Source organism: Trematosphaeria pertusa (assembly GCF_010094035.1).
Source record: "Trematosphaeria pertusa strain CBS 122368 unplaced genomic scaffold BU26scaffold_24, whole genome shotgun sequence".
Lineage (NCBI taxonomy): Eukaryota > Fungi > Ascomycota > Dothideomycetes > Pleosporales > Trematosphaeriaceae > Trematosphaeria > Trematosphaeria pertusa.
In genome coordinates this window covers 100,765-116,173 of record NW_022987235.1, presented here as the reverse complement: position 1 = coordinate 116,173, position 15,409 = coordinate 100,765, and the positions used below count along the sequence as shown (strand labels likewise).

The 15,409-nt window shown below is 54.2% G+C and overlaps 7 protein-coding genes across 7 annotated transcripts; 3 read left to right on the top strand and 4 right to left on the bottom strand.

Annotated features, from left to right (window-relative positions):
- Positions 1 to 2,203: 2,203 nt before the first annotated feature.
- BU26DRAFT_176297 (uncharacterized protein) lies at positions 2,204 to 3,217 on the bottom strand. The gene is made up of 2 exons (XM_033820338.1): positions 3,132 to 3,217; positions 2,204 to 3,083 (listed from the first exon to the last, which is right to left on the bottom strand). The coding sequence occupies exon 2, from the start codon at positions 3,071 to 3,073 to the stop codon at positions 2,294 to 2,296; it is 780 nt and encodes a 259-aa protein (XP_033676337.1). The 5' UTR covers positions 3,074 to 3,083; positions 3,132 to 3,217; the 3' UTR covers positions 2,204 to 2,293.
- Positions 3,218 to 4,941, bottom strand: BU26DRAFT_176285 (DHS-like NAD/FAD-binding domain-containing protein). The gene is made up of 3 exons (XM_033820337.1): positions 4,905 to 4,941; positions 4,753 to 4,849; positions 3,218 to 4,699 (listed from the first exon to the last, which is right to left on the bottom strand). The coding sequence occupies exons 2-3, from the start codon at positions 4,757 to 4,759 to the stop codon at positions 3,315 to 3,317; spliced, it is 1,392 nt and encodes a 463-aa protein (XP_033676336.1). The 5' UTR covers positions 4,760 to 4,849; positions 4,905 to 4,941; the 3' UTR covers positions 3,218 to 3,314.
- Positions 4,905 to 5,683, top strand: BU26DRAFT_176255 (uncharacterized protein). Its single transcript, XM_033820336.1, has one exon. It carries the CDS (start codon positions 5,069 to 5,071, stop codon positions 5,585 to 5,587), a length of 519 nt encoding a protein of 172 aa, XP_033676335.1. The 5' UTR covers positions 4,905 to 5,068; the 3' UTR covers positions 5,588 to 5,683.
- Positions 5,684 to 6,363: 680 nt separating this feature from the next.
- On the top strand, positions 6,364 to 7,819 carry BU26DRAFT_571826 (uncharacterized protein; the record flags this gene model as incomplete). Its single annotated transcript, XM_033834186.1, has 3 exons — positions 6,364 to 6,837; positions 6,888 to 7,135; positions 7,186 to 7,819. The coding sequence occupies 3 exons, from the start codon at positions 6,364 to 6,366 to the stop codon at positions 7,817 to 7,819; spliced, it is 1,356 nt and encodes a 451-aa protein (XP_033676334.1).
- A 363-nt stretch (positions 7,820 to 8,182) lies between these two features.
- On the top strand, positions 8,183 to 9,156 carry BU26DRAFT_525171 (uncharacterized protein). The gene has a single exon (XM_033830442.1). The coding sequence runs from the start codon at positions 8,454 to 8,456 to the stop codon at positions 8,868 to 8,870; it is 417 nt and encodes a 138-aa protein (XP_033676333.1). The 5' UTR covers positions 8,183 to 8,453; the 3' UTR covers positions 8,871 to 9,156.
- A 2,159-nt stretch (positions 9,157 to 11,315) lies between these two features.
- Positions 11,316 to 12,319, bottom strand: BU26DRAFT_176215 (uncharacterized protein). The gene is made up of 3 exons (XM_033820335.1): positions 11,959 to 12,319; positions 11,458 to 11,907; positions 11,316 to 11,406 (listed from the first exon to the last, which is right to left on the bottom strand). Exons 1-2 carry the CDS (start codon positions 12,137 to 12,139, stop codon positions 11,534 to 11,536), a joined length of 555 nt encoding a protein of 184 aa, XP_033676332.1. The 5' UTR covers positions 12,140 to 12,319; the 3' UTR covers positions 11,316 to 11,406; positions 11,458 to 11,533.
- BU26DRAFT_176214 (uncharacterized protein) lies at positions 12,320 to 13,068 on the bottom strand. The gene has a single exon (XM_033820334.1). The coding sequence runs from the start codon at positions 12,983 to 12,985 to the stop codon at positions 12,500 to 12,502; it is 486 nt and encodes a 161-aa protein (XP_033676331.1). The 5' UTR covers positions 12,986 to 13,068; the 3' UTR covers positions 12,320 to 12,499.
- Between the last annotated feature and the right edge of the window lie 2,341 nt (positions 13,069 to 15,409).

The following is a 15,409-nucleotide window of genomic DNA, read 5'->3' as shown; positions in this document are numbered from 1 at the left end:
ATTTGCTGTGACGAATCCACCCTTTCTCCAAGGCGTTATCGAGGTATTCCCGTAGGATTTCCAGCTCGCGCCTGGATAAGTTGTAGATCGGGAGGTTCGGCGGTGACTTGCCGTCCTCCAGTTCAATGGCATGGTCGTACTCTGAATTTGGAGCGATCCTGCCTGATGCGCGGGGGTCAAAGACCCTCAGTTGGTCCCAGAGGCATTCTGGGACGAGCGCTCTGTCATCCAACGGGATGTCCTCTTTGCCGGCGGATTCCCGGGCCACCGGCGGATCACCGTCGGGGCTGTCGCGGTACTTCCGCGTGGGTTTTCGCGCTCGGCGCGGAGGTTCATTGTTGGTCGTTGCCATGACTCTCGACACTGTGACCTGAGGGAGGAACTCGAGTTCGGGACGATCCTTGACGCAGTAGTTCAGGTGCTTCAATAGCTCCTGCTGCCACTGGTGGAGCCATAAAAGGCCACGCGAACGCCAGTATTCGTCGTCGCGAGGTTCATCTCCCCCGGCGCGCTGTGTCTGCAAGGTTCGCCGTCGAAGAGGAGGTCTTCCTCTTCGTGGGTGAGTCTTCTGACTCGGAAGTCTTGGGGGTAGAGCACATATGCTCGTTCCCCTGGCTATATACTAGCCTAGCGCGATCACGTGATCAACACGTGATCTCAATAGTAAAATAGTGCAGTCCTCCTGCCTGGTGCCCTGCGGGAGCCACTTCCGCCAACATGAGGAAGGCAGTTGGTGCACCAGTCCCTCGCGAGCAGAGGCTGAGGCTCCAGATGCGAACAGCGCGTAGAGCCGCAAGGCCTGCGCGAACAGTCGCTGCGACGGCCAAACGAGACAGCTATGTACGTCGTCATCCCACTCGGCGAGCCCCAGGGGACCAATCGGAAACGCGGCGGGGAGCCCACGGGCCCCGGGCCAGGGTCACCTGCAACTTCTCCGACCACCTTTTTTGCTCCACGCAAGAGGGAGTTTTTCGGGAGTTCAGTTGCTAGGCGCCCCATTTTTTTTCTTTTTTTTCTTTTCAGGAAATGCATGGAAAGTCCGGTGATGTTGTACTTGAGCATGGCCAACGTACCTGGCAGTCTATCCCATGCTGTGGGATGGAAGCGAGACCCCACCGACAGCCCCAGACCCTGTAGCGACGACCTGGAACTCGTTGTGACTTCCCTAGTCGTCTGGCAACCCTTGACGAACACGTGAAGTCTTTCGCACACCCTGTTCTTTTCCTTTTTCCTTTCTCTTCAGGCTCTGCCCGAGGATGATAAAAGTGTTAGGTCCAAAGACGAGAGCTCACCTCAGAAGATGTCGTAGCCGAGGGGGCCGACCTCACCGACGCCCAAACACCGTCCCCCGCACGAAGAAGCAGCTCGGTTAGAGTGCGCGCAAGGGCTGTGAGCTCCAGAAGTTCAGCTGGATGTCTGACACATGAACCGAAGGGTAGAAGCGGGCGGCAGAAAAGACTCGACCCGAGGGGTGTTTGGAGAGCCTAGCGTGGTCACCTATCGATTCCAGTGGTGTTTCAATTCTGGCTCCCTGAAGTGGCAACTTGTCAGCAGCCATCTGGATGCGCGCATCTGTGTAATGGTTGGACAGGGAGGGCCCGGTGGGCGCATGCGTGGAGCCTATGGACGCAGCAGACAGGTGGCTTTGGCCTCCACTAATTCTGCATGTGCTCGCTGGATGTTGTTGGAGGAGTGGAAGAGAACTTTAAACCCTTCTTGGATGATGTGGTTATAAGAGAAGGCGCTTGGCGAAGCTAGTAAGAATGGTTAGACGATTGATTTGGGGAGTTTAGAACACTCGCACTGTCCTCGCACACCGAGACGGGACTCTGGGCTCACGTCCTACAGAAAGGAGGGATGATTGAACGATTCAGACATTCAATTTCCAATCCGACCTATTACGAGAAGGGCAATGTCAATTTTGCGCCACGGCGATGTGGTCTATTATCCGCAGCGTCGCCTAGCTGTCGTACTGCGCAAAGTCCGCTTACCTAACTCCTGTTCTGACCCTCCAAGTATTCCACGCGTTGCCTTTTTACGGCGACCTTGCTTTTCTTTTGTCCCTGTTCGTCTGGGTCCTCTGCATTATCTGCGCTGCCATCTTCCTCTCTAGTTTCAGGGCTACGGGCGCGTTTCTTCGAAGCCTGCGCTATAGGTGTCTGGTCTTGAGGGACACGGCCGCGAGGCTCTTCATCCTTGTGGCCCTCGGTAGCGACACTAGCCCGTTTCGTTCTGGTCCTGCTGAGCTGGGTTGTTGAGGACGACGTAGGGCCTCCTTTTGAAAAGAAAACTGTTACTGTTTGTGGGCTCCGTCTACCACCTGGCTCTGGAGTGTCAGCGATGGCAGCCTGGGTGTGCGGCTCGTTGGTGCTGGCTGGTTTCGCAACCGGATTAGAGTGTTTGGCGCCATCCGTACCAAGGTGGTCGACTCACTGATGATGGTGTTGGTGCTAGCTAAGCTGGTGACTTCATTTTCGGTGCCTGCCGCTGCGGTGCCTGAACGCATGCCTCGTTGGTGTTGAAACCTCTCCCATTTCTTTGCGTCAGCGAAAAACGCGGTGAGGAATCCCTCCCAGCGGAAGGATAACCATAACTCTTTATCCCCGACATCAAGCTCCATATCGGGAATTTCGATCTTGTTCGCGTAGCCCCCGATAGTGATGCATCGGTTCCGAAAATCAAGTGCCTTGCTCACACGTCTTCTAAGTCTCTCATCCCAGTTCTTAACATCCGGGTCGAAATCCGCTATGTCGCGTTCCTCGAGATTTGAGCTGTCCGCAGAGAACCAAACATAGGCCTGGGAGGCAAGGCAGATATGTATTCGAGCTTTGTCTTCCGAAAACCGCACTGTTCCGGTAGGCTCAAATGAGCCCCGGCAACACTTCCGCCCATCCTGGACGTCCCATCCCCACTGGAACTCCATTCTTCTCCCAATCTCGCGTCCCGCTTCGCATTGCCACTCTGGAACCTTGTAACACGACTTCCATAGATCAATTTCGTTTACCAAGCGAAAGACCGCGGCCCATAGCTCAAGAGGCAGATACCGAAGCATTGACCGGCACTGCAGCACCATTTCGGAAGGCCTAACTAAGTGTCAGCAACTCCGCATAACGTAGAAAGGTTACACTCACGTTGACTTGGTTGTTGCCGGAGGTGGATGTTGTGTGGTGGAGGTTGCAATTTTAAAGTTTGCGGGGCCGGGTTTATCTCCTGAATCAGACTAACTCTCTCTGTATTAGTGTCTCCTTAGCGCCGTCCTAAAACGCCCGTGCTTCCTTGCGAGAAAAGTTCGAGGGAATAGTAGTTCGGGAGACTCAATCCCAAGTCTGAAGCGCCAATTGGGCCACCTTGTCGCAAGGACCCTTCACTACAAAATCCAAGAGATTCGCAAGCTGTTGCCTCGGCTCAGAGTCTATATTAATCCAGATATTCATGCCATTACGGCGGTCGCGAACTGTAGCACACATATCTTGAGTGGTGCGTCGAACGGCAGGAACCGACAGGGCCGTACCGACAACGATGACAGCGTCAGGCCGCCTGCGCAGACCAGCACTGACGCACGACCCAATAGCTTCGCCGTCTGGATTGTGCTGGTTGTACAAGACCATACGTGGACGAAGCGTGCCAATGCCATGGCTTCGCTTTCCGGCTTCCTTCCTACCCCTGTCATTCTCTAGACAGGTTGGGCATGCAGGAGGCTCTGGACCGATGAATTTCTCGGCTTGAAGAGGTGATATTCCATGACATTTTGAGCATACCATCTTGTCAAAGCCTCCGTGCAGCTGGATAGTCTTTGGCCAAGGGTCTTTCTCAGGGAGAGGAACCTGGGTGTTTAGACCTTCCAGCGCGACGTCAATGCCATCGATATTTTGGGTGTACAGACGTAGCAATCGGCCTTCTTTAGCAAGCTTCGCTAGTAGGAGGTGGAAATTGGTGGGTCTCGCCTTCCTTGTTAGTTCTGACAGATATCGCACCGTGTCGTGGAATAATGATACGGACTCTTCAGTCTGGTACACGGACGCGTCAAAGAGGTCTTTTCCAGCAGAGATCCCCTTGTGGTCCTTGCCGAGATTCTGAAAGAGGCCAGAGCGAGAACGAAAGTTGGGAATTCTAGCTGAGGTAGAGATGCCGGCGCCCGCAATAACAACAATCTTGTTCTTGCTGCGTAGCATCTCTAAAAGGTCTTTCAGTGGCTTAAGGTCCGCGGGCGGGCTTTGTAGCAGGTCCAGCCGTGCGGTGGTGCGCTTCTTGGGGACTCCCCTTGGGTTATTTGGGGGACCAGGCTGGCGAGAGGGTGTCGGGGTATGTGGAGGATCAATATTCATTGGAGATCCAGACCTCTCGCGCCGCTGTGGGTGCTCTTCTGGGGAGTCAGCGAAGCCCTCCCACGAAGATTCGGAGCGACCGCCAGCGGAAGATGGAGAGCACGACACAATGCCGCCAGGGCTAGTCGGAGAGCGAATTGGTCGGCCACCAGATAGACCAGGTGTTGTTGGGGGAGTAGGGGAGCGCATCTGATCGCGTCTCGAGCCGCGCGGCTCTTCACCGATGTTACCTAAGAGCAGATGGGTGAGCGAAGCATGTTGAGGGTGAGTGGATGTCAATGGCAGACGCGACGAGCGCTGGTTGGGGTCAATGATGTTGGCAGGATCGATCTCATTGAGAGGATCGGTGACGGTGCGCTGCGGTGGGGGAGTGCCTATGCAAAAAGTCAGCTGAGGCTCAAAAGCTAGGGCGAGAGGGATGGCAGACGTTGCATCGAACAGAGGACGACGCTGATCGAGCGAGGGCAAAAAAGATCCCAGAACGCTGGGAGGGTGGAGACGAGTTGAATCAATTGATTAAGGTCCTTGTAGCTACTCAGACCAGTCAGTTATTGCTTAATCAGCCGGTCGTCAACTCACGGGTCTCGAATGCCTGGCAACCGATCGAGTACAATTCCTACGCCGAGATCGAGCGGCATACTATGAACTTCTTCGATTATTAGAAGAGCAAGGCTTACAAAGAGGACCTTCCTCAAATCCGTGAGTTGATCGTCGTCGTCGTCGGGGACGGATGGGATATCAATATGTTGTTCCAGTTGGAGTGCGCGAGTGAAGGAAATCCAAAAGTCTTGGCGCCGTCCGGACTGATCAGAATCGATCAGAATTGCTCTCTGAGATCCATCAGAGATCCCCCGAGCTCTCCACTGCTGCCCTATACGCGGCCCTCTCCCTCTCCAGCCATCGCTCAACCACCTCTCTGTCCTCTCTTCTCTCGCCGGCGAGCCCTTTATACGTCGATTGGTACTGTTTTGCTGTCGTTCGGAGGCGAGCGAGCGTGGCAGCGGGCAGGTCGAACTCCCTCTAGATCTCCGGGGTCATGCTGTCCTCTCGATCCATCTCACCACCGGCACGTGATTGCCTACCGACGACTGGCCCGATTGGGGGCCGCACCTGCCCTGTTACATATCACCCACGTCACCCGGCCTTTCTGCTTCTTTCCTCCGCCCACGCCATACTTGACGGCAAGCACCATTTCCCGCACCAGACGTCTCGCAACCGACAATCACCATGAGCAGCGATACCGACGTTCTCGTAGCTCTTAACCTGCACGAATCAGAATGGGTCTACATCGTATTCATCACTGCCGCCGAGATCGAATTCAAGCCGGCTGAGGACGAGGATAACGAAGATGAGGACTTGTATGAGGACAATGGCCCGGTGGCATACTTGGTCATTCCGGGGGCGCTCGTGTGTTGTGCATACGTTGATTGAGATAACACAAAGCTTACTCTTCTCTACAGTTCCTCCTTGCGACCGGCAGACGACCTTTGATTCCTAGCAGCACTAACGACATCGATGTTCTTGAACACCAGGATTAGAATTGAGATGACGACAAAATGAAGAGGCGCAAGAAGCTGGTGCTTTGCAGAAGAGTGTAGGTTAGGTGTAGCTTTGGAACCAAAGGACGAATCTGCCGTGTGTTGATTGCCAGCAAACGGACGCGGATTGGCTGACGCTGGATATCTAGGCTTGACGATCGTGCGAGAGGCGTAGAACGAGATAAAATGGAGTTGTGGCATGTCGTTACAGTCAGCGTTTGGCCCTGCACATGTCCAGGCTTAGCCTATAGCGTTTTTGCTAGACGGATCTGCACCATGCCTGCCTTGCATAGTCTTCTATCCACTCCAGGCCTATCTAGCTACCAGATGAGCGTTCTATTGCGCGATATCGTTCCCGGTTGGAGGAAACACTGGTGGACCGAGCTTCGCTCTGGTGAGACCTTGGCGGAAAAGCCCGAGAGCGCCACCAATCGGCATAATAACAACACACAGCAGCACCCTCCCCGTCCATCTAGACAACAACCTCAACGTACACAACAATGCACCCAGGATCCTGCCATGTGCCCAAAGACGATCGCACCAGGTCGTGGGTCACTTCTACACAACAGCACTACTTTCCTCTGTCTCCACCGCCTGACGAAGTCGCTCCGGAGCCCGTTTCATCAAAACGGAAGCGCGTCATGTCGCATCGCAGCGACAGCCTAAAGCGGCAAAGAACCGAACCTGAACCTGTGGACGAACTCTTACCCGAACAGAGCGCGTCGCAACTCGGCAGCAGCACTCCATTCCCGTTGCACGAAAAGACCACATTCAGCCCTCCTACAAGTCGACTGTCCTCGAAACGATCCCCAAGCCCGACCCGCGAGACGCCCATCATACTAAGAAGTGCATGGCCTCCGGTGGTAGTAGAGAGTCTGAACGGTCTAAAGGTCGCGCCACCAACGCACGTCGAGCGACTCGGTGATCTATTAGCCGACGGTGTCGACTCTCGTTTTATACCCAAAGGGCTGGAGGTACGTCGTTCTGTATAGTTTTGGCTTATCAGATACTTATACTATTCTAGCAAGTCATCAAGAGCGATCCCGACGTAGGCTACCAAGTCATCAAACCGGCCGACTACGACTCTAGCGATATCCGCTCTGCTGATGAGCTGACGGCTTTATGGGAGACAGTGAAGAATCTGTTCCTTAATGCGCGCGATTGCAAGGATGGCAACCGCGATGAGAACGCGTGGTGTGATGATGTGTTACAGCCTCTCATCCATCTCGCGATGCGTATATACGGCAACGAGCAATGGTGGTTCCAAGGCGTGTGCGTACAGTTTTTCCTAAACTCGAGCACTCATCAACTAATTCATCAAGTCAATCCCAGTCCATCAATCCTGCCTATCTCTCCGCAATACCCGGCCCCACCTCCAACGACGCCAACCGCCTGAAGCTCATCGACCGTAAAACCGATTACGCCCTCTCATACTCTCATCGCCACCCTACCTACTCATCACTATACAAACGCCTTATTGCCGCAAACAAAGAAGAAATTTCGCACTCGCTCGATACTTTCACAAAGCGGACAGCTCTCTTTTCGGGGTTTGAGATCAAGCCTGCTTATGGAGTCCATACCGAGGCCGAGCTGCAGATGAGCATATGGATCGCTGCAGTTCTGCGCAAGAAGCAGGAACTTGCATACACCGCGCAGGTTCCATTCGAGCCCGCGGCGATTGTTGAGCCTGCGTTTACTGTTGTTGGCCATGAGCACTACGTATACTATGCCTATCCGAAAAATGAGCTCGTGGCTGGGAGAAGTGGTGTGCATGTGCTGGGCCCGGATTCAGACCGCTTTGAGAAACTCGGGACGGATTCGATTCGTGGCATCTTTCGGTTGGTTAGACTATATGGAAACTTGCTAAAGTATGGAACTGACAAGGACGAGAACGGATATTGGGGTGGCTTTCTAGGCGTGGTACTTGAGAAGCTGGCTAGCGACCTTCCTTTGTAACTCGCTGTCTATGTACTGAGTTGACTAGAAGTAGACCCGTTATACGCGTCCTCGAAGCTCCCCCTCTCCTATCGTTGCCACTGGAGTGGAGCAGACTTTCATCCTCTAGAGGCTTACACAAACGATTGTTGATGATATATTGTTAGCTGTATGTAGCTAACAAGTGCGGTTGTTCTCTCTTTGAACATCTCCAAGAGCCTTCCAGACAGCTGGCTTTTTCCTCCCGGTTCTCCCGCCACTCAACCGAGTATTTACGACCTCGAAGAATGTGAAATACATGGCTCTCAAAGTCCGCTGCACGTGCAACATCCAGGGCATCTTAGTGCCGCAGCACGTTCAGTCAGGCTCCGACTCCGGGGGCTACGCCGTCACCCTGCCCGACCTCACCGACTACGGCGACATTGACATAGGTGACAGCCCTCGCCGCTTTCAGGACGAGCAGGAACTAAATAGTGTTTTGTCCCAGATCTGGACCCATCACCTAATTAAAGTAACCCATCGCTTGTCTCAACTTAGCGCGACCATCCCAGGACAAGCGTGAGTCCAGGAATCAAGGTCCAATAACTGGGACTTGCTAGTTCTAGGTATAAAACCCTCCTACGCTGAGCCTAAGCTAAGTCACACCAGATCAAAAATGCTTACTTCCAACATACTCACTCTTCTACTGACTACTGCTTCGGCTTCTTCAATACCAAGCAGTACCATCGATCGAAGCCTAATTCCAGAGTTTGGCTTAAGAGCCGGTCAGAGTCCGAACGGAAGTGGTAGCTGTGCTACTGCTAACAACATTCTAATCCCATGCTTCTGCCCACCAGACCGCGGAGAGTTTGTCGACAGGGTTAATTCAGCCGTCGCTGCTGGAAATGTTCTTGGAACTCCAGTAACGTTTAACGTCGACCCTCTTGCGCAATCAGATAAAGATCGATTCGACCGTGCAACTACTTGTCTAATCGTTTTACAGAACTTCAACGGTACACGCGGCGTGGGCTGTCCTGCAGTCTCTGTGCCAAACATCCTTAGTCAGCAGAAGCAGTTCGCGCGTTTATTATAGTGCGAAAGCTTCAAGGGAGTACTATAGTGATGAGGACCTGTGATGGAGGAGCCCTGCTACGCTATGACCTAAGGTCCCCATCTCTCAGGCGGAGTTATTTTTCTGTAGAGGCGGTTGGTAATATGGGCCTTTGGGGATATGAGCCGTGTATGGATTTAGTGGTGGAGTAGAGAAGAACGCCGTGAATGGAGATGACTTTCTTGATCAGATGCTGTGGGTTTCTACCCTTCGATAGTGTAGCGCAGATATAGAGAAGGCTTTTCTTTCCAACGTAGCGTCCAATGCTATTTATGACCCTGCGAAAATGGCCACAGCATAGCAGATCTATGTTTAATCACAGTCTTTCCGCTTTCGTTAGTACCTAAGATATAACCAAAACGGCACCATTGCCATTGCTGCTCCCACCTGAAGAGTAAACGGCAGCGGGCGACGTACACGCTTTGCACGATGAGGTTCACTGTGTTAGAAAGGATGAGTTAGAGTTCAAGCTGTGGCCGAACCATCTCCGCGAAAACTTGTTCTCGTCTCGCCCATTTCTATGCAGTGCCTTGCGCACGAGAAATGATCTTCACGGCCTGTTGGTAGTTCCTAAGGTTCGCGCGAATTGTCAAAGATTTCATGCTGTGTTAGCTAACAGACTTAGGTCCATGGCGAGGTCGCCAATAGGGCCTGTAACATCGCCACTAGCTGTCCTCGTAGTACATTATACAATTCCTGCCCCAACGACGATGCCCAGGTGCGGACACCATATCAAACAGCTTAATACTGCGAGACATAAAGACGCAACAGACCCAGAGCCGGGTTCCCCTGCCATCCCGATAAGCCATCAGCGGGCTGACCTTGTCCGCCAGTGCCCTTGCCCTAGCGTTACTCTCCTCATCCTCGTGCTATCAAATTCGGCGTGCAGGCGTGTGCGGATATATCTACGATTTCCTTGCGCATTGTAGAGAGCCTACGCCTTCATACCCGAGTGGACAAGGTATCAGGGGACCTGTGAACGGTTAGGTATGTGCTTAGAAGTTTGCGAAAGCCTGTTTGATAATTCTTAATAGTCTAGGGCGATGTCCCCGCGTCCAGCATCTTGAAAGTCTTCCCGCTCTCAGATCTCAAGCCCGTCTGCGCCAGTACACCAGCAGTAAGCAAACTTATGCGCCTAGTGTTGGAAGCGCGCGCATTACCGATCTTATTACGGTAACAGGCGCCCCCTGGAACATGCTAAGAACCTAACCGATGGATTATAGTGTCTTATCGATGGCTGGCACATTAAAGCAACCGCGACAGACCCGCAAACCATGTCTCCTTTAGGCACCCAGTTCGCTATAAGGTTGCGCAGCCGGAATCCCTCTCTACGCTTTTGGGATGGTATCGCAGCGTTCCTGGATGGCCGTCAGTGTGGATTCGAGAATATCGAAAAGTTCGCAAGGGGGCGGACTGGTGGGGGCCGGAAGTAGACGGGTTAAGTGGGATTTAGTGGTGTTTTCTTAAGAGGCACTCTTTGTGTCGAACGAGCGGGGCTAGGCGCTTCTATTACGCGTACGACCTTTGTTCTAGTGCAGGGGGCGGAGATGGGCGCTTATGTTACGCGTATGAGCTTTGTTTAAGTGCGCGGAGCGGAGCTGGGGTTGTAATGCGATGTGTGTTCCCTAGACACTGCAATAGAACTTCTTAGGGTGGGCGTTAGAACGCGCAACTAGACGCCGATGCGTTAACGGCGGGAAGCTTTAGGGTGTTAGCATATATATAAAACAGTTCACAATAGCATAATAACTGCTACATGGATCTGCAAATCGACTATAAAGGGTACATGCGACATGACGTGGGCAGGGCATCAAAATACAGGAAAGCAAGAGAGGAAATACTTTTGATGAGAGAAGAGGCCGCCGGCCTCGCACTACCGATCCGCTAAATCTCTAAGCCGCAGCAGTACCAAAACCACCACCGCCAGGGCCGTGACTATGCTCACTCATCCACTTGCCTAAAGCGCCGGCGCCATCACGCTTCTTGTACTTGCTGCGATGCTTGCTCGAGGAGCAGCGGGACTCGCCCTCATCATCAACAGTCTGCATCTGACTAAGGATGGAGCGACGGCGGGAGTAGCCAGAGCTACCAGTGCTCTTACGAGAGGGCGTCGGGATCAAGGAGGGAAATTACGGGAGAGGAGCGGTCTGCTTTACCTGCATGGGGGAGCTGGATCCGGGGCGGCGACTAGCTTCCTCTTGGGTGTCACTGAAGCCTTCCCATTCCTCAGACTGGCCACCGCTGGAGCGACGGCCGGCTGAGGAAGGGGAGCGGGAAACAACTTGCTCGCTGCTAGAGGGAGATCGAATAGGCAAGACAGAAGTCTGAAACGGTGTCGGAGAGCGCACTCGGTCGCGCGCTGGGCCGCGAGGCTCAGGGCCAATGTCCGCATAGAGGAGACTAGTGAGGGAGGCGTAAGGGTGAGGAGAGGTTGGCCGAGCGCGCAGGCGCAGGACGCGAGAGTTTGGGTCGATGATATTAGCAGGGTTAATCTCGTTATCACGCTGATTCTGAGGACCTGCAAAGAGTAAGCGAGAGGAACTGAAGCGAAGGGATGAGGAGGACCAACGGCTCATCGAACACTGAGACGCGTTACCATCGAACAGGCAGTTCATGCAAGAACCACTGCTTATTAGGTGGCTGTTCTAAGTAGTCTGGCGATAGGTCTTGAAGACCTTCCCAGCTGTTGGGCTGGCACAACGACCGCAGACAGGACCGTTCTTGGTGTCAGAGCCATAGGCTCGACTGCCTTTCGCTGCCTGCTGCATGCCAGCCGCGATATTGGTGTCGTAATAGCCTCTCTTAGTTCCAAGTCCGAAGAACTGACCGACTGTGAGACCATCAGGATTGGCAATATCGAGTTCGCGGGCAACAGAGAGGTCGTGATTCGAGTCCTTCCGCATGGCGGCAGTGCGGACGACTGGGCCGAGCGCGATGCCGCGTCGCTGGAGTTCGAAGAGATATTGCGCGAAGGTAATTAGGAACTTCCGAGATACCAGGAGATTGGCTTGCGCGTTCACTGCAAAAGGTGTTAGCGAAGAACTCTTGAAGCGCTATTACAAGTACTTACGCCACTCTAGGATGTGGTCATGAGCAGAGCGTCGGGGGTACCGATAGAGAGGCATGTCTGTATCACCCTTGCCGGGCGGAGTACGGTTCGGATCATTGCCGCCAGGACGTCGGCCACCACCAGTACCACCAGCAGCTGTACTGCCTGCACTAAGGTCGAGTTTGACCGTGCGATCAGACATGACGACGAGCGAAGAGATATCGACGCTAGAAGGGGTATAGCAAGAAAAAGGCTCGAGTCGAGGGTAGACAAAGAGCGAGGAAAGTAGATAGAGGGCAGCACTACCAAAGCAAAAAAGCGCCGTCGGTGATCGTGAAGCCCCCCGGTGATCGTGAAGCCCCCTGGTGAGCGTTGTGACGAGAGAGACGAGTAGGTCTGCGGCGGTAAAGGGGACATGGTGATGGTGAGCGTTTGCTACAGGAGCGCGACGCGTACACGTACTGCTGCAGGACGAGGGAGCGGGTTGGGGACGCGGGGAGAGAAGATGGACCGTCCTTACACGGGCTGGGCGGTAGTCTAGTAATGCCAGACTTTCGACGAGTCACGGTGCGAGGGTAGAGGGTGTTGAGGCCGCCTTAGTACGTAGGGCGAGCGTGAGGAGGACGAATAGGAGATTGAGAAGGGAGAGACTTCCCAGTTCGCTTGGGGGCGGTGTGGACGCCAGCACGGACAACGATGGTGAAGAAGCGTCGTTAGAAACCACCTTCCTAGGGTGAAGGCGACGGCCACGGGGAAGGGGGAGCATTGCCACCTTGTTCAAACCCCGCTGTCTCCCGGTATAGAGGTGCGACACAATCGCCCTTCTCCACGTCGTTGCTGTCGGCGCTGCCGGGCATAAACGTCCGGCTTGACCTCTCGGTTTCGCTATCCAGCGCCTCGAAGAAAGAAGCGATCCGGTACCACGGGCGAACCGCATCAAGTTGTACACGACGAAAGGCCGGGGCGGGTCGATGGCAGCGTGGGCTGGGTAGGAGAGGGCGGGGCCAGGAGCGACGCTGGTGCGTTCCCTCTTCGCGTCTGGCTCCATGGGGACGTCGGGAGGAGCCGGGTAAAGGTCAGAGCACGCAGGAGAGGGGGGACTAAGTGGAAAGGTGATCTTAGGACAGGAGAGCGATGCTGAGCCTGCTCGACGGGCTGCGGCTAGCCCTGGCGCAGGCTGCCACTATGTGCGAGACGGACACGAGCTTTGGCACCTACACGCGGCTGTATGGAGAGGAGCGACGAGGCTGGTGGAGCCACACAACGGCAAGCACATACCGCTGCAGAGCCGCGTGAACGGCAGCGTGGCGACGATTTGGATGAATACGGTTGTGGGAAAAAGGAACCAGGCGGGGCGCATCTGGACAAGAGCTATGGCATGGACTACTTGCTGCTGCATCGCAGAAGTCGGCATTGACTATAGAGCTAATGTCGGCATGGCCCGGGCATTCTCACGCTGTTCCGTGTCCTGTGTGTGATGCCCGAGGCTTGTTGTCGTCAGGATGATCGTCCGCATCCCCGTCCTCCTTCCAACACTGCACCCACACCTCTAGCCTTTTTGGGGGCTCCGGGCGGCCAGGGTGGGCTCCGTGAAAATCACGGAGCTTGTACGGGCTATTCTTGAAGTTGGATGCATCGTACCACGCCGGATCGTCCTCATATTCTAGCCATTTGACACGGTACTGTAGCTTTCTGCGATAGACACGGGCTTTGAGGATCTGCTCTACCTCATATTCGTCATCTTCGTCTGCACCACCGCGACTGCGCGAGCGACGGGGCCGTAAAGCTGACTTTCGTCGCTTGTTGCTTCCAAGATGGCGGCCGCGATCACTGCTTCCGCTGCTGCTGTCGCTGCTGTCGCTGTTGTCAACACTATAACATATCCTGGAATCGTGACCACAGTTCAGCGCGGCTGGAAGAGATTTCAGACCGGAAGGACGGTTCAGGACTGGTTTGCCGTGGGAGGAAGGCTTTCGCTGCGTCCTTAAGAGTCCCGCATGCCTAAGGTACCGCATCGATGTCGTGCTCGACGTTTGAGTGTGCGGCTGGCAAGGCGGAAAGCGTTTCCGTTTGCGCGTCAACCATATTCCTTGATTGCTAGTGTCGTCGTCGGCGTCGTTCTCGGATCCGTCGCTGCTGTTGCTGCTCGTGCTTTCGAGGTGAGCAGACTCGCCTTGCCAGTATTAGATAAGACCAAAACACTTGCAATAGCGCGCGCTTACCTTGTGTCTCTGCTTTCATGTCCACAGGCTGCCCGATCTCCATAATTGACGATCCAGTTGGCGGTGTTGATAGTGTTGATGAGAGATCGCTACGCCGGGGCCCACTAACTCGAAGTTCGGATCCCTCAACTAGTTCTGAGCTGATAGCATCCTCCATGCCTTCTGTGCCGTGGTGGTCTGAGGTTAAGAGTCCTGCATCGTCAAAACGATCTTGTTTTTGCGTACCCAAATCGTCTTCGTGAGGGTAGCCATCCTCGTCAATGTTGGCATCTGATTCGGGTTGACCGTCCTTAATGACGACCGCATACTCTACGCACTGTTAGAAATGATATGCGGAAGCTACTACATCGACAGGCCTGGGGCTTACCTTTACTGCTACCCTCAAAAGGCGCCGACTGACCTGGGCTCTCCTCACTTGCGGTTCCTCGCGAAGTTCGCCTTAGGATAAAACACTCGACTCCCACGCGTTAAGGTCCATTCTGGGGAAGGAAACCGTCTTCAGAGGCAATATCGCGACATCCACAATCATATTCGTTGAGTTCGCAGATGCTGCCGCCGGCTGCGTTCTAGTTAGCCATCAAAGAACGCGAGAATGAACACAATATTTCTTCGTCAGCTTTGAGAATGCCTACCTGATGCCGAATCAACGTCTCCGGCTTCGTGCGACGTGAGAGCAGGCCCGGTACTCAGATTCTCGTCATGAACAAGGGGTTCGTGTTCGTTAGACGGCATCGTTTTCGAGAGCTTACGTCGCGAGTTTGGCTTTAGCTCCAGAGGTCCAAGATAATAAAAGAATTGAAGACCGCTCTGCGTCGGGAAATAATTCAAAGACATCGTCGTGGCCGCTGTTGCTGCTTCAGGGAGATCTGGCGGTGCGGAGAATGCGGAGGCGCCGTGGTTTAAGTATGCGAAGGTTCCACGCTTAGATCCAAACCGCCTTAGAAAGCTGGCTTAAATGCCCTTAAGCGCTCCAGCAGGCAGCAGTCGGCACGAGACGGCGTTCGAAACGCAGACTCCAGGGGTACATAAGATTGGAGTCGAATCAGCAACCGCGCAGCTGCGTAATGTTGGTGGCGATGCGGCCTTCGCATCAAGCCCCTCTTCTTTCGGACGAGAAAGTACGTGTCTATCCCGATAATACTCGTCATAGAACGAGGAACTGCGACGCTAGCTCCCCACGGGCCAGGTTGCGCTGCCGCCATGCACCCCCCTTTTCCGCCAGAGCCCGTCTCCTCAACAAAACGAGCTCG